This window comes from Magallana gigas, chromosome 6 (genome assembly GCF_963853765.1).
Source record: "Magallana gigas chromosome 6, xbMagGiga1.1, whole genome shotgun sequence".
NCBI lineage: Eukaryota > Metazoa > Mollusca > Bivalvia > Ostreida > Ostreidae > Magallana > Magallana gigas.
The window spans coordinates 47,422,465-47,445,983 of record NC_088858.1 but is presented as its reverse complement, the minus strand read 5'-3'; the positions used below and the strand labels follow the sequence as shown (position 1 = coordinate 47,445,983).

The window sequence follows — 23,519 nt, the reverse complement described above, 5'->3', positions numbered from 1 at the left end:
AACAATCGAATCATATGTCCCAGTTTTGAAGCTGTTTAAAGCGATTAAAGTTTTCATCAGATTGACATGTATATATCTAGTGTTGGTTTTGTTTGGAAAACATAAACATGAGCAGAAGCATTCTAAAACTGTTAAATTTTACCATGCATCGCGGTCCCCAGTTCACTACCCCACAAGTTTTTTTTTTTAAATGAAAAAGTTAATATGAGCAGTAAACAAGCATTTTTAGTTTGTCAAGGTTTAGCCCCCCCGCCCCCCCCCCCCCCCTATAAATTTAATTCCAAGGCCTATATAGGGAAGCTGTATTTAATTATGATTTTTGAGGCATTGTTGTTTGTTGAATGGGTTATTGGGGTATCTCAAGTTTCGGGAGAAAAGGGGGGAAAGAAATTGAAACTATTTTAAAAATACATTAAACTGAGGGCAGAACTGATCGTACTTAACCGCTAATTATTTAGTTAACTTAGCATACACTGACTCTTTCAATATTTGTGGAAGAAATGAACAGTTATAGTTATACATTGTACGCTGTTTATTTGACGAATTTGAAAAACAAAAATTCAGTTTAAGGAAATATTTTACTTGTACTATATACATGTATGAACAGCGCAAATTATAGAGGTATATATTACTTCTATTTTCCGTAGTAGTTGTGAAACTTGTGAATAGGTCCCTGCGATCATACTTTGTGTTAGATATATAACCATAATTGTATCAACTTTTGAAATATTCAAGTTTTATAAGGAGTTCAAATGATTCTGTAATGAAAACTTTCGAGGAGGTAAAAACTGCGGCAGGTATAAAATTACCGCGGATGTCGGGGATTAAAATTTGGTACTTTGTATCCCCTGATTATCCAACAAATTGTGAACATTTATTAACCAGAAATTTGCAATATAAACAAAAATGAATCCAATATGCTCGCCCATAGCTGATCATACGTTTTTTATTCTTGAAACCACTTTATCCCAGATCAAAAAATAAAATATTTTAAAATATCTCAGCCGTTATTATGGCTAAAGCTTTTTAAAAGATCTGATTGGTAAAAAGGACACATTTGTAAACACAAAAAGTTAAAAACAAGGAAGTGCTCATGTTACAGACAATTAATTATGAACTGACTATCAGCATGCAATTAAAAGCAAATATTCGATCGGGTTCGGTTGATGAGATGGGAACTCCACCACAAATTTGATTCGTCGTCCAAAGTCACGTGGGGGGAATTCCTCACTGAACGCGGCTGGTGGAAATGTCGATTCTTGTTGGTGCATGATTCGCCAGAAATAATTTTGAGCATCTTGCAGAATGGCGACCAAAACTGCACCAAAAAGCCAACTGCGGCTGGAATGGGTGTTCGGTTATAGAGGCCACCAATGTCGCAACAATCTCTATTACACGGCCAGCAAAGAAGTTACCTATTTTGTAGCCGGTGTGGGGATTGTTTACAACCCTAGGGAACATAAACAACGCTTCTTTTTGGGACACGATGACGATATTTTGTGGTTAGCATCATAAGATTACATATAATCAGTTTTAACAATATCATCTACAGAGTTTTGATACGAACAATTGTGGTTGTTAGGTGAAATGCTGTAGCCATTTCGAATTTCCTCGGTTTAAGTTGCCTCCTTATTGATGTTCAAACTAGATTTAAGCCAATAAGGGGGACAAAAATTACTCATACAACAGCTCACACCAGTAAATTTATTAAATTACTGTATAATAATATCATGCAGAACACAGAGAGAAATTAAAGAAACCCTTTATAGAAGGAGACATGAAAAGTTACCCAGTGTAAAAGCATAAGTTTACTAAGCCTGAATTTGAGGAAATAAAAGTTAGATGCCTTAGATATTTATTTAATTCTGCCATCCTGACTGTCACTTTCTTTTTTGCAGAGAGTGACCTTTAAAGTCATATCATTATATATTTTTATCTAACAGTTTGGCTCTCCATCCTGACAAAACTATGGTTGCCACCGGGCAAACTGGAAAGAATCCCTTCATCTGTGTGTGGGACACAACTACAATGGAGACGGTGTCTATTCTCCAGGATGGACACCAGAATGGCGTGGCTGCTGTAGGATTTGATAAAGAAGGAGGGGTAAGAAAATTGGTCTTTATATATCAAAATTTGAACTTTGAATATTGAACAAATATTTTTCTATTTAGACTTTTTTCCATTTAGACAATAAATTTAACAAACACAATAAGAGTCACACTGGGTGCCTTTATTTAATTCATTGAATCAGAATCAGACACATGCTGTTTGTACATCACTTCTTTATTTTAGCGTGTGGTTTCTGTGGGCTTAGACCAGCATGCTACCATCAATGTATGGGACTGGAGAAAAGGCAAGATCCTAGCAACTGTCAGGGGACATTCAGACAGGGTAAGTACATATACATTGAGAGAGGGTTCCTTCCAGTCATTAGGTGGGGTTAGTGAGAATTCAGAACTTCAGATCAGGGTCAATAGTTGGTTGAAAAGTTGATAATATTCATAAAGGTATTTAAAGACATACATTTGTAGTCCTACCAGACTGATTAAATCAATTATGTATTAACTGAAATTGCCAAACTTCTGATTGCTTAATGTGTGTGTTGTCTTCATGGATTATTTTAATGATGAAAATCTGCTACAAAGTTAATGTACATGCATATGAACATTTCAAGGACTATGTTGTTGAGACTATGTACGAAGATGAATTTCTCTTTGTAGGTGTTTGATGTCCAGTTTAATCCCTACGCTGAGAATTCTTTGGTAAGCTGTGGCGTGAAACACATCAAGTTCTGGTCTCTGTGTGGGAACGCTCTCACTGCCAAGAAAGGAGTGTTTGGAAAGACAGGGGAAATCCAAACCATCATGTGTCTGGCCTTCGGGCCGGATGACACGACATACTCCGGAACTCTGGCTGGAGATATTTATGTCTGGAGAGGAAACAACTTGGATAGAGTCATTCCAGCTGCTCATCAAGTAAGTCAGCTGCTAGATTTTTTTTGGTGAACCATCAATTTTTAAATGTAAAACGAGAATTAAAGCTAAAAGAAAAAGAGGCTTTGAGTCCCTCTAAAAAGTACATGTAGTTTACATTTATGTTGCAAAGTCTTCAAGAAATTTAGCTACAGTAGATATATTTAGCTATAGATACTAATCAGTGGTTGGTGAATGTGTATTCTAAAATCATGTGCCTTAGATATTTTACATTTGACAATTTTAATGATTGATATGTTCATGCTATATACACATGTATTGTGTACATTACAAAGAAGTGCATGTTTACACACAGTGACAGTATATATACATCTATGTTTGTGCAGCATAGACATTGAGTTTGTAGTTTGATGTTATCTTAAAAATTGTCTTTATAGGGTGCAATATTTACATTGGACATGTCTGAAGATGGTTATAGCACAGGGGGCAAGGATGGAACTGTCAGATTGTGGGACCCAGACTTCAAACCTGTGACTAGTGTAAATCTGTCTAACTCACCTGTCGGATATAAAGGTAGATTAGATGAATTGTTACTAGACTAAGTATAACTGGATATACATGTACACAGTATTATTATATTGTATAGATTTTTAATGCTTAAGTTGAAGAGAAACTTTTCAAAAAAGAAAAATCTATAGCTTTTCATTGTTGTTTTTTTCTTCAGGCCTGTCGGTGCGCAGTGTGTGTTGGCGGGGGGATAGAGTCCTGATCGGGACACAGGACAGTCAGATATTTGAAGTGATTGTACGAGACCGTGACAAACCCCGCTGTATTGTTGATGGCCACGCAGAGGGGGAGTTATGGGCCTTAGCCGTGCATCCAAAGAAGCCCATCTTTGCAACTGGAAGTGATGACCAGACGTTAAGGTATAAATTAAACATTTTTTTTCTTCCAACACAAATTGAGAGTACTTGTATTTATCTTGAACTATTAGAGTAAACAGAAGACTCCTGATGAGTGTAAAATAATTTCAGGCTCTGGAACATGAACAATTTTGAGGCGATCTCAAAGGTGTCGGTGGACCAGAAGATTAGGAGCTGTGCTTTTGATGCAGATGGAAGCCATATTGCATTGGGTCTCACTGATGGATCGTTCATGGTCCTAAAAACTAGGTATGTTTTTGTTAGTGTGTTGGCTTCAGTTTTGAACCTAATTTACATGTTCTATGAAATATGTGTAATTATTGGGGTTTCTCCATAAACCTGTTATATTTGGAAATGCCTTAAAAACTGACCCCACAAATCATTGAATTTATAAATGTTTAATATAAGGTTAAAGCTGCTTGGTCCGATATTTTTGTAATTACAGTATCAAATTTTTTTTCATACAAATCATTTATCTTAGAAAGTTATGGACTTTCTCCTATTTACACCAGCAGAATCAGTCTCCTCTTAAAGTTAGAAATATTCAAAGTAAATAAAATAATTTCTCTTTGGGCAAACGAAAAAACAAACCAAAATGCATCACGGGAATGTTTAGAAAAGGAAACCGCTTGGTTTCGTCCCCCGAATGATTGGGGTTATTCAACCCGCATGCTATGCATCGATTGTAAAGAAAGCAGACTTTGGAAATATTAGCGAACAAAACGTGCACATGTTTATTTGTAATTTGTCTGATCATTTCGACCTTTATTTAAAGCGATGTCAAATTCGTAATACAACCATACCCGTCTCGTCGTCAGGGGTGAAATTTAACATGAGGCGAAATAACGCAATACCTTTTAATGTCGTTTGTTTTGTTAGCAAATTTTGTACGTATTTTTCTTCATTGAAATTTGGCATAATTGACGGGTAAAACTACTGCAATATCTATTATTATACATATACATGTACTAAGCATAGCCATCATTTAAAAGCGTGCATAAAATTTGATATAAAATCGGACCAAGCAGCTTTAATGATAAAAATCAAGAGAAAGAAGCATTTTTAAATTATTGTGACTTGACTGTGTTTGATGTTTCCAGAGATTTGTCGGAGGTGATCCACCTAAAGGACAGGAAGGAGGTGATCCATGAGATGAAGTTCTCTCCGTGCGGGAAGTACCTTGCCGTCGCCTCCAACGACAACTTTGTGGACATTTACTCCACGGAGCAGCGGTACAAACTGCTGGGGACATGTCGCGGTAGCTCCAGCTTCATCACCCACATTGATTGGTCCACGGACAGTAACTACCTACAGACAAACAGCGGGGCCGCGGAAAGACTCTTCTTTAAAATGCCAGGTGTGTTAAGTGTTTGTTTAGATAAAAAGTGTTAAAACATGTACCTAATTGTAGCTTACAGTTCATTGGAAAGTTTGAAAGATTGCAGATAAAAGTTATTATGAAGAGCATGTTATTTTCTTAAAGTTAGGAGTAATGTTCACACGAAAATGTTTGTGACTTTCATTATTTGAGACTAAAAACTCTCAAAAATTATAAGCATACACTGTAGATAGTATTTACATGTATGTTAATTTGGGAATAATCCTACCTTTTTATAATTCCCCCAAAATATCCCTTTCTTTACATGTATATTGTATAGTGTGGGTGTTGCAAATAAGATATACATGTACCAGTACCCACATTTACAGTACACATTATGTCTTAAAATCTAGTTATCTGTTTTGATAAGTAAGAGCTGTCTGTACTGAGTGTAACTGTTTGGTTTCAATAGCTGGGAAACAGGTGACTAACAGAGAGGAGATCTCCAGCATACACTGGTACACATTCACAGGGGTCCTTGGAAATGAGGTCAACGGCATCTGGGAGAAGTACACGGACACAAACGATGTAAACGCAGTGGACGCTAACTTCCAGGGAGAGGTTCTGGTCACGGGGGATGATTTCGGTCTCGTCAAACTGTTCAAGTTTCCTTGTTTGAAAAAAGGTATTCAGTACTGTGCCTTAAAGAACTATATCAGCCATTACATGTAAATCAAATAAAATTGTGAAAAGGAGGTAAAATTTATTTATGTTATTTTGTATTCTGATTTAAGGTGCAAAGTTCAGGAAATATGTTGGACACTCGGCTCATGTGACCAATGTGAGATTTTCCCATGACAAGACGCGGGTTATCACGACAGGCGGGGCAGACCATGCGGTGTTCCAGTGGAAGTTCCTGGCGGACGGGAGCAGTGAGCCCGACCCCCAGTCAGGTTGGTAATCCAAGTGTACTCTCCTAAACTTGATTATCATGTGGACATTTTGTAAAACTGGTGTTATATGCATATGAAAACTGCAGTTAAACTGAGTGTGATATACTGTTATGTGCACAAATATTTACTGAAGTAAATATTTTTGGTTCTTTGACTTCATTATCTATTAATGTTGGATCGATTTGACAGGTTTTGTGGACTCTAACAGCGAGGAGAGTGATTCTGATTTATCCGATGTGGCCGACATGGACTCAGATCTGGAGGCAGAGAAGCAGGTGGTGTATTCCAGGGCCATCTACAAGGAGGATGCTGCTAAAATCAGGAAACTGAATAAAGACGAACTACAGGCAGGACAGAAACGGAAGAGAGGTCCTACAGCAGGACTCAAACTCCAATTTATCCATGGGTGTGTACTTGTACATTGGTTCATAACTTTAATAGGGAAATGTAAATCCAAAAAGTTTACAAGGTCGCTAATAACAAAGTGTCAGGGACAGGTGATTTTATTTTTGTTATAAACGTAGTTCTTTATAACCGTCAAGTTTACAACATGTATTAAAGTCACTGGGGATGAAAATCACTTCACTGTGAACGTCAATGTGTGTTTGCTATAACCAAGTTTTACTGTATATAGATTTATGATTTTAGGTTTATGATTGTAGATTGTATTTCAAAAAATTTATGTGCAGTTTCAGCTCATTATCTTCAAAGCTTTTATTTTAATGCAGATTTTGTGCTGTTCATTTAAGTTAATAATTAATTGACTTGTTTGCAGGTATCGTGGCTACGACTGCCGCAATAATCTATTTTACACCCAGAATGGTGAGGTGGTGTACCACGTAGCTGCCGCCGGCATTGTTTATAACAGGGACAAGCACTCGCAGAAGTTCTACACAGAGCACACAGATGACATCCTTTGTCTATGTATTCACCCCATCAAAGACCTTGTGGCCACAGGACAGGTGGGTAGCTCTCTCTCTCTTTCTCTCTCTCTCTCTCTCTCTCTCTCTCTCTCTCTCTCTCTCTCTCTCTGTGTTGTGATGAATGGATACTGTAGAGTCCTCTCAATTCATTCAAAATCATACAGTATAACAATATACTATTTATTTTACAGGTGCAAATATTATCATTTTGTTTCTAAATTACATGATGGACCATTTGGGGGTTTTTTTCTCCAATTTTTGAACTGATGACTCAAATGATATTGATTTAAAAAATAATGAATATTTTTAATACATGTAATTGAGCATTAATTCTTACAATGTGTTTTTATTGATCTCTGCAGGTTGGTCGAGATCCGGCAGTTCATGTGTGGGATGCAGAGACTTTGAAGACTGCCTCTATTTTAAAAGGACAGCATCAGAGGGGAGTGTGTGCTGTAGATTTCTCAGGTAGAGTATATTCCTTTTACATACATGTAGTAGTGTATAAAGAAACCATTAATTTCGTGGTAAACTGGTTAATGGATACATCAGAGAGAAGATGTTTTGTTGAAAAATCTTGAAGGAGTCATATACATCATGTTATAGATATATATTTTTTTGTTGAATGAAAGAAAAATTTCTTTGTTTCAGTTGTCAACACATGTATGGAATGTCATTGATAACCAGGGAACTTGATTTTAATGTTATAAACCTTTAATGTTATTTTAGGTGACGGTAAGAAGCTGGCATCTGTAGGCCTGGATGATAACCACTGTATCGTGGTCTGGGACTGGAGGAAGGGAGAGAAACTGGCCACCACAAGGTACTGTTTATTTCATCAGATTCTGACTGTTTAAAGTACAGTAAATATGTTCAGTCATGTCCATTTATTCTATGCTTGCCAGACATATTCCTATTTGCCCACATGCATGATGGAATTCTGAACCAGTCCAATTCAAAGCAGTACATGCAGTACATACATCATATATACTGGTAGTCTTGTACTGAAAAATAAACTTAGAGTAAATTTTGATAAGGTGAAATCTCTGTAGTGCCTGAAGCTATTTGCACAAACAAAATGAATTTATCCTTGTATATACAAAATAGTGTTTGCATTTCAGTTTTCTTCGCACATAGAAATTTTTTGCTAAATATACATTTTTCACTTTTTCAGGGGTCATAAGGATAAGATATTTGTCATTAAGTGGAATCCATTTGAAGCCAACAAGCTGATTACAGTGGGAGTTAAACACATCAAGTTCTGGACTCAAGCGGGTAAGGGAAAACTGACATGAATGTATAACATAGTATTTTCCAGAATAAATTATCTAGATTTACAAGTATATCTATTATTTTTAGAAATGCATGGTGAATACTTGCAAGTAGACTTTTGCTCTGAATACAAGTGCATGTAATTGTTTACCTAGTTTTAATGTTTGAACATTGAGTATAGAAAAAATTATTATGAATAGAATTTAAGGAACTTGAGCTAAATGTATATACATATTAGATGTTAGTGCATGGATAACCTTAATTTTTTACTTTTGTACATGTACAGTATATCAGTACGTGTATTTAAGGTGGATTTTCTAAGTCATGAATCTATTTTAGGTGGTGGTTTCACTTCCACTCGCGGTACTTTTGGAAATGTGTCCAAGTCATGTGACATGCTGTGTGTGGCGTTTGGGAGGGCGTCAGACATCAGTTTCTCGGGAGGAAGTGATGGCAATGTTTTTATATGGAAAGATTCCACCCTTCAAAAATCTGTGAAGGCACACGAAGGCCCACTCTTTGCCATGCATTCTCTGGATAAGGTTAGACTCCTAATCGAATTGAAGTCATTTTACAAAATAATGTTTAAATTGTTCTTGTAAAGGTGAATTAATTGTTAAATTAAAGTGTAATTTATGTACATGTATTAAAAATTTAATGAATCTTATTTCTATAGAAGAGAGATAATTTTAGAAAAATCTCTAGAAAACATTCTACTATTGCAGTAAAATTTGACAGATTCCCATTTGGTATATCATTGCATACAGATGATACTTTGAATCCATTATCAATTACAAGCTAATTTTCTTTCAGGGTTTTGTGACAGGTGGTAAGGACGGGATGATAGGTCTGTGGGACGACCAGTTTGAGCGCTGTCTGAAGCAATACTACATCAAGAAGTCAGGGATCGAGCAGTCCTCGAGGGGCGTACTGATGACAGACCTGCCCCCCATTAGGGCCATTGTCCTGGGTCACGGCAAGATCCTGGTGGGAACCAAGAATGGAGAGGTGCTGGAGGTGGACAAGGGCGGCCCCATGACAATCCTGGCTCAGGTAAGGGACAAAACTCCTACAGGCAAAACAAGAACACAGTGATGAACTGCTTGACCTTTTCAGAAAGATAAGTAAAGAAAGTTTTTTTGGTATTTTTTTTATTAAGCTTCTGCATATCATTGTACCAAAATGTCTGTGTGCCAAATGCATTTCTCTTGTTTTTTTTTGTAGTTACTATTAAGCTTGGAGAGACATGTACACATATTGATTTGATTATAATTGGTTTATAAATACATTTCATACGTTAAATAGTCAATTATTGTTTTACATGTAGTTATACAGAGTAAACGTAGTTCTACTTTGTGTTTTTTTGATTTAAGGGTCACATGCAGGGAGAGCTGTGGGGCCTGGGTATGCACCCCACAAAGCCGATTTGTGCCACGGTCAGTGATGACAAGACTCTTAGGGTGTGGGACTTGGGTACTGAACACAAGATGATCAGCTACAAGATCCTCAAACAGGCCGGAAGGAGTGTCGGCTTCTCTTCTGATGGCAAATTTCTGGCTGTCGGTCAGAAAGATGGTGAGAACACAGTAAACTTTGTAAATCTAAAGAGAAAAGAATTAAGAATTTGATCTTCTATTTTTATGGCGTCGAGCGAAGCTCGAAAGCCATCTAGGGATCGTACGTCCGGAAGTAACATTTTTAGGAGTCAAACAACTCAAATGAGTGCAAAGTTTTCGTATGTGTTTGAAGAAAAATAGATGACATACTTCAATTTCGAGCAGAACTGTACGTCAACAAAACAAGTTTGCAGATTCGAAATGGTTGCCGTCTTTAAAAATGTTCACATTTTATTGAAAACAATATGTCTCGGTTTCAGCGGATGAATACACTAGCACCGAGACACATGCGATAGCTGGGCTTACATACTCAATTTGGTTATGAAATGTACTAGCCTGCAAAATAGATTATTTTGTATCCATATCGAAAATTGACAATGCACAAATGTTTGATCTTGTAGAAACAAAACTTCCTAATCGAGCGATAAGTACATCTACAACCAAAAGTTAAGTGAACTACTTTCACTTTGTAAACAACGTGAATGGGTGCTTTCTTTTATCTACCCCCGATATTTTCGGCCCGTGTCATTTGGACCCTTGTGAATTTTAGATGAAATTGATAATAAGAGACAGAGTGGTTATCAGCAGTATACAATATATAGAATTAAACACAATAATAATTTTAATATTTATTTCCGTATAAATAGAGAAAAAAATATAAAAAATTTATAACTCCTAAGATATTTCTATAAACTTAAATTTTCAATTGAAATTCAAAACTTTTTAAGAGGTGAGCAAATTTGTAATGAATTGTAATTTTATTAGTTATGTGATAAATAACATTTTCTATTTTTTTTTAAAGTTGACTAATGTATTTTTTATTTTTTTATTTTCGATAATTTATGAAAAAAATACCAGCTTTTGAACTTGGTCATTTTTTGGCAAAATATTGCATATAGGGTACCCTCATTGTACAGATAAGTCCTCCTACAGTTTTCAAAATAGGAAGTTGTTCTTTTGCAGATCAATTATACATATATCAGAGGTATGCATATTGCTAGGATTTTGATTTTCGATAATTTATGAAAAAAATACCAGCTTTTGAACATAGTCATTTTTTGGCAAAATAGTGCATATAGGGTACCCTCATTGTATGGATAAGTCCTCCTACAGTTTTTAAACTAGGAAGTTGTTCTTTTGCAGATCAATTAAACATATATCAGAGGTATGCATATTGCTAGGATTTTGATTTTCGATAATTTATGAAAAAAATACCAGCTTTTGAACTTAGTCATTTTTGGCAAAATATTGCATATAGCGTACCCTCATTGTACGGATAACTCCTCTTACAGTTTTAAAGATAAGAAGTTGTTCTTTTGCAGATCAATTATACATGTATCAGAGGTGTACATATTTCTAGGATTTTTATTTCTGATTATTTGTGAAAAAATACCAGCTTTTGAACTGTCTTTTTTAGCAAAATATTGCATATGGGGTACTTTATTTCACTGGATATGGGTTGACATGGATTATGGATACAGTTCGCATATAAAAAGAAAACCCGGTTAGCTGTCACATTGACAGCTTTTCACTTGTTTAAAAAATTATTTAGGTTTTTACTCTTCAAATCAACTTTAACTCGACGCCATTGTGGCCCTTCAGGCCTTTGATTATTTCATAGCTGGAGAAAGTGTTTGGATTTTTATCTCTCTTGCAGTAATAATTTTTTGACAAGGATGAATTTATCTGTAATTTGTAAACATCATATGGTTAGATACAGTGTGGAGAATATCTAAACCAGTTGATACATCACTTCAGAAATTTGTCAAACTATTGTGTATGTTTGTTTGTAATTATTGAAGGAAGCTTCATGGTTGTAAATGGAGAGAATATGGAGGAAGTGATCTCATTTCATCACAGAAAAGAGGAAATCTCAGACATTAATTTCTCTCCAGGTAAGGGATTTCTACAGAAAACCCACTCGCAAGTCACCAACTACCTTTTCCCTATGTCATATTTTTCTCTGCGACAGAAAAGAACTCTGGGCAACACTAATAAAACCCCTAAAAGTCGTTCAATAATCATCTGATAAAATAATACTAAGTGTCTCTAGATTACATTCTTGCTACAATTTCTGTAGATAACAGAGACTTGCTGTAATTTTTGTTCATGACGGAACCTGGCTGTATTTTCAGGGGAAGGCAAGTACCTGGCGGTGGCTTCCCATGACAACTTTGTGGACATTTACAACGTGCTCAGTAAGAAGAGGGTGGGGACCTGCAAGGCGGCCTCCAGTTACATCACCCACGTGGACTGGGATGGGGCAGGTTAGTCAGAGGCTAGTGATAAAACCCCGACCCCTAGGGAAAACCAGGAGGAAGGACACAAGATGTCCTTTTGTTTTAATGATCAGCATTTTTGTGCTAAGATTTATCACAGAAATTTAGAATTTTTCCTCCATAATCTGAGATTGTATGCATCATATATTAAATTTGAATTTTCAATACCTTTAGTAACTGACTTACAATGGGTTGGATTGACTTTTTGTTTACAGGAAAGATGTTAAAACCGGTATATAGATTGGATTGTGGTTGGATTGAAAAGGAAATGTTCTGTTTACAGGAAAATTGTTGATGGTGAACACTGGGGCAAAGGAACAGCTGTTTTATGAGGCGCCCCGGGGTAAGAGACTGACGCTTAGTAACTCAGAGGTGGAGAAACTTAACTGGGCCACATGGACCTGTGTTCTAGGGAAGACGTGTGAGGGGATCTGGCCACCGAAGAGTGACATCACAGATGTCAACGCCACCTGTCTCTCCAAGGACAGACAACTCCTGGCCACTGGAGACGACTTTGGGTTTGTCAAGCTGTTCCAGTATCCAGTCAAGGTTGGTTAACTTAAGGTTATAATCAGAAAGGAAATCTGGGTATGTGAATTTCTGTGTGTTCAATTAATACTGTGTGGATGAATATTTTCTCAACAGGGATGGGGTAATTGAAAAAAGTATTTGTAATTAAGTGTATTTAATTACATTTTTTGAAATAATTGGAAGTAGTTGGTAATTGACTCTGTTTTCAATTACTTGTAACTTGTGGATGAATATTTTCTCATTAATTCTCAACATTAATATTGATAGTGATGGGATGATTTACATTAAAAATTAATATGTTTACAAACAATATCTGATGCTTAAAGAATATAGAACACAACAATTTAAAATGTCTGCATACATATGAGACTTGATAGAGGGAAAACTGTCCCCATTTCCATTGGTTATCATATCACCAAAAATTCCAGGGAAAGTTTGCCAAACATAAGCGGTATGTAGGTCACTCGGCCCATGTGACCAACGTGAGGTGGTCAGCTGACGATAAGCTGCTGGTGTCGACCGGTGGGGCAGATACTGCGGTCATGGTGTGGCAGTGTAGCTCTGCGGCGGACAGAAACACCACATGTGGAGAGAGCGATGACTCGGACACTGATTCTGAGGAAGAGGGAGGTAAAGAAAAATTTAATTATGTGTGTTACAAGTGGAGAAGGAATAGTTTCAACTAAGACAAATATGTTTGTAATGGTATGGTAGTGTGCTACCAAAAAACCCAGAAATATTGATTCAATTTTTCATAATTTCAATATATTCCCTAAATATGGTTTAAAAAAAGAACTCTGTTCTAAACAGGATATGACAGTGATGTTGAACGAGAGAAGAATATAGACTACAACACAAAGATATATGTCAACCCAATCCGAGAGAAAGAAGGCACCAAACCACACCTACAGGAGCACGCCGAGGTGGAGAAGTGAGTGGTCAACACTGAACAAATAGCAAATTGATATGTCCTTTAAGAGATTTAATACACTGTACTACATATATCAGCTTCAATGGCAATCCATGTATATGTGATTTAATTGAATAACATGTACATGTATATCTGTACCTTGAAGCGTATCAGTTGGATATTCCTGGTTAATGCATTTTTTAAAATAACAATGCTAAGTTTGCAGCTGATACATCTTCATGAATTTGGAACAGAATTTCTAATCCTTCATGCATACATGTGTATTAAAAGACAAAGAGGTTTTTTGTGTGGGAATACATATTAGTAAGTTTGTTTGGTTTGACAGACCCAGTGTCAGTAGGAACGCTCCTGTCCCTCCCAAGGTACAGCGGGTGGAGATCCCGTCCACAGGCTCCAAACGCAAGAAGATCACCCCTGTCAATGTAAGCCTGGGCTTGACTGTCCTAAACTAAACAAAGAATGCTTACAATCTTTTTATCAAAATTGTTTGGTAATATTTAAAATTAAAAGCTTCATTTTTACAAGGCTTTTCATTTTTAAAAAATAAATATAAACTCATGGCTCTAGAAGGATAACTATATGATTGACATGTTTGATGTTTTCATGACAGTTTTGATTGTCTTACAGGATTTACAGTTGGAGTATGTCCACGGCTACAGAGGATTTGATTCCAGGAACAACCTACACTACATCAATGATGGGGCAGACATTGTGTTCCATGCTGCAGGCGCTGGCATTGTTCAGAATCTGTCCACAGGTAAGAAAGGTTCCACCCTATTGTTTACACTGAATATACATGTAACTACTAATAAAACCACCTCAGTCTTTCTTTTTCTAGAAAATGATGTTTTGTAATCATTGACCTTTTAACTGATTACATGTATCTTGTACTTTGGTGAATCCTGCATGTTGTGCTTGTTTTGCTTATTCATTGGATTTAGAAGGTTAGGTCACCAGGCACTCTGGGCTTTTAAACTCCACAATATATATATAAGTTGGTACTTGTAGAAAATTTAGGCTGAGAGATCCATTTCCATGTATCAATGTCATTGTTGTAAATGTTTCAGGAAACCAAAGTTTCTACCTGGAGCACACAGATGACATCATATGTCTAGCGGTAAATCAGCACAGTAAGTTTAAGAACATCGTTGCCTCGGGTCAGATTGGAAATCCTCCGTCCATACATGTGTGGGATGCTGTCACCAAGGAAACCAAGTCCATGCTAAGGGGAGGTCACTCTCGTGGAGTATGCTCGGTTGATTTCTCCTGTACAGGGAAGTACATTGTGTCAGTAGACTTGGCAGATGATCATCAGATAGCTGTGTGGAGATGGCAAGATGGTAGGGGTTTATCTACAATAATGTAATTAAAATACATAAGATTCACTCTAATTGATGCATGCATATTGCAATCTACCTTTTTATAAATACAGTATGACAATTTTTTTCCTGTGCTAAATTTTGTCCAAAATAGTTTGATCTGGAATACAATTTTATGAGATGAATTATTAAAACATACATGTAATTGTATGATGTTAAATTCTGCAGTATAACAGAAGTTAAAATTGAAAACATAGTGTAAATGATAGTGTTGATTAATCTGGTCAATAATAAAGTTACTTCTGATTTTTTCAAGGTGTGAAAGTAGCAAGTGCCCCTGGACATACCCAGCGGATATTCCGTGCTGAGTTCCGCCCGGACTCGGACAGTCAGTTTGTGTCCGTGGGGGTGAAGCATGTCAAGTTTTGGTCAGTGGCAGGCAGTGAGCTGGTGGGCAAGCGGGGGATTCTTACAGACGCTGGGACCGGCACAAAGATCAAAACTCTACACACCATGCTGTCGGTGGCATTTGGAGCTGTAAGTTTTTTCCATTTATTTAGATTTATTGTAATAATAGCTTTTACAATTGATGTATTTGGCATTTAAGTTTCATCATTACTTATTTTAGTGTCATCAATTTCATGTACTTGTTATTAATTTTTATCATAACTATCATAAACATCCATACAAATCAAAGAAAACTTCTTAACATCTCAGATATTGTGTCTCATTATACTTTGTAGAACAATATGACCTTCACCGGTGCTATGAATGGGGATGTGTACGTGTGGAAGGACACGACCTTGACCCGCCTTGTTCCTAAGGCCCACAATGGCCCAGTGTTCACAATGTTTACAACACTACGGGATGGTTTCATTGTCACTGGTGGAAAAGAGGGATCGTAAGTACTCAATACATGTACTAGTTGGAAAAACTAAAAGTTCATATCATCATTTATATTTTTTTTTATAGCAAAGTGAAAATGAAGCTTAATAATAAAGAATTAGTAAAACCTCTTCTTCAGACTATTAACCCACCTGATTGTTTACAGAATGAGATGGTTGGATATTGCAAATTAGATATAAGATGAATAAATAAAACATAATCAAGATTGTTGTTTTTGTGATTCTAGGGGTAAGGACAATGGCCCGGTGAAGCTGTGGGACCAGGAGATGATGAGACGCCGCGCCTTTCCTCTGACAGAGACAGGCAACAAAATTGACGTCGTCAAGTCTGTCTGTAGGGCCAAGGTAATGGTCTAAAATTCCATTGTCCAAACCAAGTGATTATAGAGACATAATTCATGTTGATGTTTGATGAGTTTTCTCCCTTTTACTTTCTCTACTAACAGCAAAAATATTACTCTTTGCCCCTTCCAGCCAAAAATTTCAAGTTATATTGTTAAATGTAGCATGCAGGTAGATCTATTTTATTTTTGTTTAATTGGAAGGTTTGCAAAGGGGAACAAATCTAAATCAAAATTTGAATAACAAAATTTCCTCTTTTAATTATTGCATGAAATAATGGTACTGAAATGATAATGCGGTGTATTAATATTTTGCGGGGCTTTATTAACTTTAAACTTGGTGAGGTGTATCCGTCCTTGTAGTACATTGTATATTTCTTTTTTTAGGGTAAGATCCTTGTTGGCACCAAAGATAACACAGTCCTCGAGATCACCGAGAAGAATGCAGCAGTGCAGGTCCTAGTGGCCGGCCATGGGGAGGGGGAGGTGTGGGGGCTAGACGCCCACCCCCTGGCCGCCAAGTTTGCAACCAGTAGCTACGATGGATCCGTACGAATATGGGATCTGGCCAATAAGGTAATAATAGTACTGAATTTGTCTAAGATTTGTCTTTATATAGAAAGGTAGAGAAATATATATATATCTTTCAAAACAATTGAGAGATTGACTTTTTATATTCATAATAGAAAATAATATCTTTGATTTAAACTACTAGTATGTACTTTATGCTAAGATGTGACCTTTTGATAATTTGAAGTGACCTTTGATGACATGATTTACCTTTAGATGTAATGATAAGAATTTTGATGCTAAGATATGACCTTTTGATGCTAAGATATGTCATTTTGGTGATTTGATTTGATATTTTAATGCTATATGTCTTTTGATGTGATCTTTTGATAGTATGATATGACCTTTTGATAATTTGATGTGACTTTTTGATGCTATATCATGTTTTTTAAATGCTTTGATGTGACCTTTTAGTGCTATGATGTGACCCTTTGATGCTAAGATATCACCTTTTGATGCTAAGATATCACCTTTTGATGCTAAGATATCACCTTTTGATGCTATGATTTGACCTTTATAGTCATTGGTCGGTAAGCTGACTGTGAGTGCCGCTCGCTCGGTAGCCTTCAGTCTGGATGGAGAACTCATCGCTGTTGGATGTAAGAATGGAGAATTTTTGGTGTTCTCTGCAAATGACTTAAAGTTACTGGGAAAGAGACGAGACAGATCTGGGGCCATTAATGACATCAGGTAAAGACATTAATGACATCAGGTAATGACATTAATGACATCAGGTAACCCAGCCAGAGACTAATGTCTGTGTATATTTTAACAGTATCTGTAGTTTTTTAACCGGGTTTTCCAATGGAAAAATCCAGTTATTGAAATGGTGAAAATAGTGGGCGTGTGGGCGGGCAGCTGCCAAAAGGGTACCCTCATTGTACGGATAACTTCTCCTACAGTTTTCAAGATAGGAAGTTGTTCTTTTGCAGATCAATTGCACATATATCAGAAGTGTGCATATTGTTAGGATTTTGATTTCTGATAATTTATGAAAAAAATACCAGCTTTTGAATTTAGTCATTTAATTTTGGCAAAATATTGCATATAGAGTACTCCATTTCTCTGGATACGGTAGGTAGTGTTTATCTATTCAGGGTTGACATGGATTATAAATACAGTTTACAAAAAAGAAAACCTGGTTAAAAACTTTGCTGTCACATTGACAGCTCTACACTTGTTCTAACAACTCTAATGTAATACTTCAGATTCTGTAGGTTCATCGGATGTAATCTAATGATATATCAGTATAGATGTACAGTACCCACACACATAGCAATGAAGAGTATATGTACTTAATATGTATTATCAGAAACACTAATGGTATTGCTTATCAGTTAATGGTTTATTGTAAACCAACATCTATTTGTGTGTGAGAATATTTTGGAAGGTTCTGAAAAACTCTTTACAAGGACATCTCTCCCTAAACCCGACCATTAACTTTCACTCTTAATTTTTTACAAAATTAGCCTAACAAAAAAATATCTCTGGTATAAAGTTGCAAATTAAGCCATTGCTAATAAAAGTTGGTTAATGAAATAATTTTGACTTAATACAATATAGTTATATGTTTTATTTTTAAAATTACATGTACAAAAAGCTGTGCAGAAGAAATGATTAGCACTGGAGAAATTTACATTGATTTTTTTTTTTTTTTTTTGCACTGTAGATTCAGCCCGGACAAAAAGCACCTTGCAGTGGGCTCGGAGGAGAACTGTGTGGACTTCTATGACCTGTCCTCTGGCCCCGCCCTCAACAGGAGTGGCTACTGTAAGGGCATCCCCAGCTTTGTCATCCAGATGGACTTCTCCGCCGACAGCAGATATATCAGAGTGAGGCTCAAGTTTATATACATTAAAGTATTTCTTACCAAAGAGTCTATTAAAATCAAAGTTTTAATCAATTAAGTTTGATAATTGTCACATTGAAATGACCAAGAAAAAGTCTTTTTACAAGTAGAACCTCTATTTCAAGGTGAGCACAGGTGCATATATACATCAGGTGTTTGAGGTACCGAGTGGGAAAATCATAGAGGATCAGAAAATCATTGATAACATTACATGGGCTTCATGGACTAGGTGAGTTAGATCATTTCACACAGGAATTTTCATCACCAGTTGCTTCTAGAAAAAGAAATTGTCTTATAATTCTTGATTTTTATCAAACCGAGTGAAATTTTACTAATGCGCTGATTATGAATTTTCACCTCTTAGTGTGTTGGGTAAGGAAGTTGTGGGGATCTGGCCAAAGGACTCTAGTAATGCCGACGTTAATTGTGCCCATCTGTCGCACCTGGGAACAGCCCTTGCCACTGGCGACGACTTTGGCTTTGTCAAACTGTTTGATTTCCCTTGTTCTGAAGTAAATGTAAGTGAAGCTTTATTCATTATTCAAATAAATATTAAGCTTAACTCCTGTAGACAAAGTTAATATGCATACTGATGATTCCTAATTAAACGCAAGGAATAAATATCTGCGTGAAATCCTGAGAATCACTTTTGGCAGATTTTAAAACTTAATTTTTTCAGATATGTAAGGTAAATGAAACTGTGATGAAAATTCTGCAGTCACAATTTTATATGTTAATGATTTGATGCGAAACAGTTGGATTGCAGAATTAAGTACAGTCAAACTTCATTATCTCAAACTAGATGGGACTGTTTAGAAACTTTGTGATATTCAATTGTATTCAAGATAACGAGGGTAAAATACTTAAAAAATAAGTGGTTTCGACTTACAAATCACTTTGACATACCCATTGAATTCGAGATATCAGTGTTCGAGATATCAAAGTTCAACTGTATTTGCATGAAAAAGGAATCTACAGTAGAACATATATACTTCAGACTGTCAGATGTTGAAATGGATTTTTAATACTTATGATGTATAATAATAAATAGATCATGTATTTAGATTCAGTATTTAATTAGAAATAACAGTTGACAGATAACATTGAACTGTGATCAGCATATGCATAGAACTATCCCAGATCACCTATATTTCACATATTTTTGGTCATGGAGTGACTATTCCCCATCATTCATTGCTTTTTTCTGTAATTTGTTTACTTACTCATGTGTTTGCATTCTTTAGACAACGGTAAGTTTGGTGAGGGAGTAAGTATGAAGTCAGGAACACCTGATGATGTCACACACTGCTTTAGTAGGGCTTTACCACTGAAAACGCTGTACATTTAGACAAACAATTGTTGTACAACAACCATAGACCCATGTAGCAACCTCCCCCCCTCCTGTACACAGCTAGAATACTCTTGATGCCGGAGACTCTGTACTATTACGCATGTCTATGACAAGTACCTACATTATAAATGCTCATATAGACTGCCAGATAAAGGCAATATTTAGATACAATGTATTGGAATATGGAAACTGAAGGAACTTATCAGGAAACTACTGAAAGTCAAAAAGGAAATCACCAATGCCAAAGAACCTGGAGATGAAGAAATGGATTGAAATTTGATGTAGAATCTGTTTTAAATCTATACCCTCCAAATTTATTTCAGCATTAATTAGAAAGTACATGAATGAAAAATATCCTTTAATTAGCAAGAACCTGTACAGTATATGCTTATATATCCAAAACGCTAGACAGTTATTATCGATAAATACGGTACAATAAATTTGTTTCAAAATGCACCATTTGGAAACTTCAAATTTACTTGATTGTTTGTGTGTGATTGGAGCTGGCTGGTGTATTCATCAGTGTAAGTTGTCAGGGTTTACAATACTTCAACCCCACTTCTGCATCTCATTTCTGCCTTAGATATTCCAAACTGCCCCCCATTGGTGGACTCTACTTAAGAGAAATGTTTTGTTTCCAAGCACACTGGCTGTTATACAAATCTAGCTTCTCCCACAAATTGCTGTGACTGATTTCTAGAATTCAATTTGGCATTTGTTTCAATTTACAATGATAAAGGTTTGCCACCTTTCTTTATGTGATTTTTGAGTGAGATGTACTTAGTAACATAGAAATCTTGTCAGTTTCATCAAGTAGCCAAAAAAATTTCTGTTGTACTTTTCAGCATTTAAATGAAGTCTGAAGGGTGAATAAAGAAGATTTACTTGTTCTTATACATGTACATGTCAAAACTGAATATAACTTTGTTGAAATCATGACCAGAATTTATAGCTTGTTAATGAAACATATATACATGTATTGTGAAGTGCACAACCCTTTCTAGACAGTTAATAGAGAAAATGGATCTTCATTTTATAAAATTAAAAATCTACCCACAAATGACTGTTTAGAATCTGTCTCCCTTGTTAATTAAAAGGTAACTGCTATAATCTTTGTAAAAAACATAATTTACAATTACATTTGCTTAAACCTTTATATAATATGTGTACATGTAGATTTTATTAAATTTGCAGGCTCCCCACAAATCATTCGTGGGACACTCGGCCCATGTGACCAATGTCAGATTTTCCTTTGATGACAAATATTTAATCAGCACGGGAGGGGATGACTGCAGGTAAGGACATAGTTAGGATTGTATAAATCCTATAGTTAGGATTGTATAAATCCTATAGTTAGGATTGTATAAATCCTAGTAACGGCACACTGTTTATTCATCCTTAATATCAGTTCATCTTATTTATACACAAAGAACTATATATGATATTAGTCAAATTCGGCTCCCAAAATTCGCTATTTTTAAAATGATTCAGGTACATTACTTTGTTGTGTTAGTTTATAAAAGAGTTGACATGAAATATGTTTTTCACCTATTTATTTGATTTATATGCACTCACTGGCAGTATATGACGTCAGAAGTGACGCTATTTTTATAATTCAATCAAAATCAATCAAAAATTGACATTTTCCTTATCTTTTTACGAATGGGAAATATAGAGCGACTCTTTGAACAAGAACGAACTTTTTGTCACTTATAAGTATTGGAAAGATACATCTTTGGTGAAAATATTTTGTTTGTTCAAGCAGTCGCACAATGTTTCCTTAAAGAAAAACTGCCTCAAAACAAGCTGTTTTATGCTAAAAATGAGAAAATGGCGGGAAAAGGTAAACTTTATGATGTCCTATTTTTGAATTGTGGGCACTAGAATCAAAATGAAAATTATGAAAAAACTTCAAATGTATATTTGTACAAATAAAACAAAGAATTACAGTAAAATGACAATGTTCATTTTAGGGGGCCATTTTAGGCTCAAACCATATATAGTCCTTTATGATTTTAATAGGTGTGAAATATCTTAGATTGCATAAAGCATTATAGATGAGAGTTATTGATGTTAGTGTTATAAGTGATGGATGTATGAGCATGAAATGTAAGTTGGGAAGTTGCATTAATTTGTAAATATGTTCTGTTTCTCTTGCAGTATCTTTGTATGGAGGTGTTTGTAACAATCCTGGCTCCAGAGAGTGAGAGATAAAAAGAGATACTCTTGTTTGTTTCATCAAAACAAGCTATGGAAGCTTTTAGAATTTAAAAACTTTCCATTAAACAATTGGTTTAGTTGGTATACTTTAGAACTGATATAAAACCTAACTAGACATTCTATCCTTGTAGATTTAGTCAGTGTTATGAAATATTTACAGAGATAGATATATGTATTTTATACTAGGATATTTTACATTGTTGTATTACATGTGTCAATTTGTTGTATTACATGTGTCAATATGTTTGTGATATTTTCCACCGCCAGGCAGCAGGTTTTGTGGTACGTGTATGTCTGTGGAATTCATAATAGGTGTCATTGTGTATACATTAAGAAAGCTTGTGAGGACATTTCATAGCTAAAGGAGGTGTAGCGATACATGTAAAAATTATATACATATATATTACATATCTATTATTATCAGTACATTTATCAGTTCATTTTGAGGACTTTACATGCTATGAGTTTTTAGTGGTACATTTATATGTTATATGCCTTTATATACATTGTTTCTTCAGGAAATCTCACTGTTTGTGTATCCGTCCAGTCAACTCATTCATGTATTGTTTTGAACAGCAACCATTTCTCGAGGCAAAGATTTTATAGGTATTCTGAATATACGAACATGTGCTCCTTAATCAAATGTATGGTGTATTGTATCGTGTTATCAAGTTTGGGTTGTAGATTCAAGAATTCTCAGATTGTAATTATATTCTTTAAACATGAACATTTACTGTAAGTGCTTGTGAAGTTGTGAAGATTTTGTTGGTTGTAAGAGACACGCCCGACTTAAGTGAGATCTGTTTTCCGTTATTTATATATTTCTGATCATCTGTGACTTGTTTTTGGCTGTGATAGCATTGAGATTTTTTGTTACTTCAGCAATGATTTAATGAAATGTATTTCATTTTTGTTTTGTCTTTAAGAAATGTATTTATTCTAACAATTGCTTGATGCATATATAGTAGTTATAATAATAAATTCTACAGATAGACATACATATTTTATATTGATTATTGTGTCGAAGTCTGGAGTCATTTTGCTGTTATACTGCCAGTCAATTAATCCTTTACTTCCTTTTTCTAATTGTATGTGTTTTTCATGGTATACGTTTCAGAAGCCCCAAACACCCCCTTTTAAATCAATATTATCCCTAAATTTTAATTTCATCAATGCAAACATTTTAAAAGAATCGCCTTAATTTTTTTTTTCAAATTCCCCGCTCGACTTTAGTGTGGAGTTGTCTCTCCTTGCTCGCTGTAAGACTTTATGTGCAATTAAAAAA

The 23,519-nt window shown here is 35.5% G+C and overlaps 1 protein-coding gene across 1 annotated transcript; it reads left to right on the top strand.

Annotated features, from left to right (window-relative positions):
- The first annotated feature begins 1,219 nt into the window (after positions 1-1,219).
- On the top strand, positions 1,220-23,230 carry LOC105337004 (echinoderm microtubule-associated protein-like 6). Its single transcript, XM_034467554.2, has 36 exons — positions 1,220-1,502; positions 1,944-2,103; positions 2,293-2,391; positions 2,721-2,975; positions 3,371-3,506; positions 3,658-3,859; positions 3,968-4,105; positions 4,957-5,213; positions 5,647-5,859; positions 5,969-6,127; positions 6,317-6,533; positions 6,903-7,089; positions 7,413-7,518; positions 7,780-7,873; positions 8,225-8,325; positions 8,662-8,864; positions 9,136-9,375; positions 9,696-9,897; positions 11,741-11,833; positions 12,074-12,205; positions 12,501-12,766; positions 13,177-13,378; positions 13,559-13,679; positions 14,005-14,101; positions 14,307-14,436; positions 14,747-15,019; positions 15,315-15,535; positions 15,742-15,899; positions 16,131-16,248; positions 16,632-16,820; positions 17,335-17,504; positions 18,484-18,646; positions 18,789-18,892; positions 19,028-19,181; positions 21,209-21,309; positions 22,175-23,230. The coding sequence occupies exons 1-36, from the start codon at positions 1,306-1,308 to the stop codon at positions 22,197-22,199; spliced, it is 5,883 nt and encodes a 1,960-aa protein (XP_034323445.2). The 5' UTR covers positions 1,220-1,305; the 3' UTR covers positions 22,200-23,230.
- The last annotated feature ends 289 nt before the right edge of the window (positions 23,231-23,519 follow it).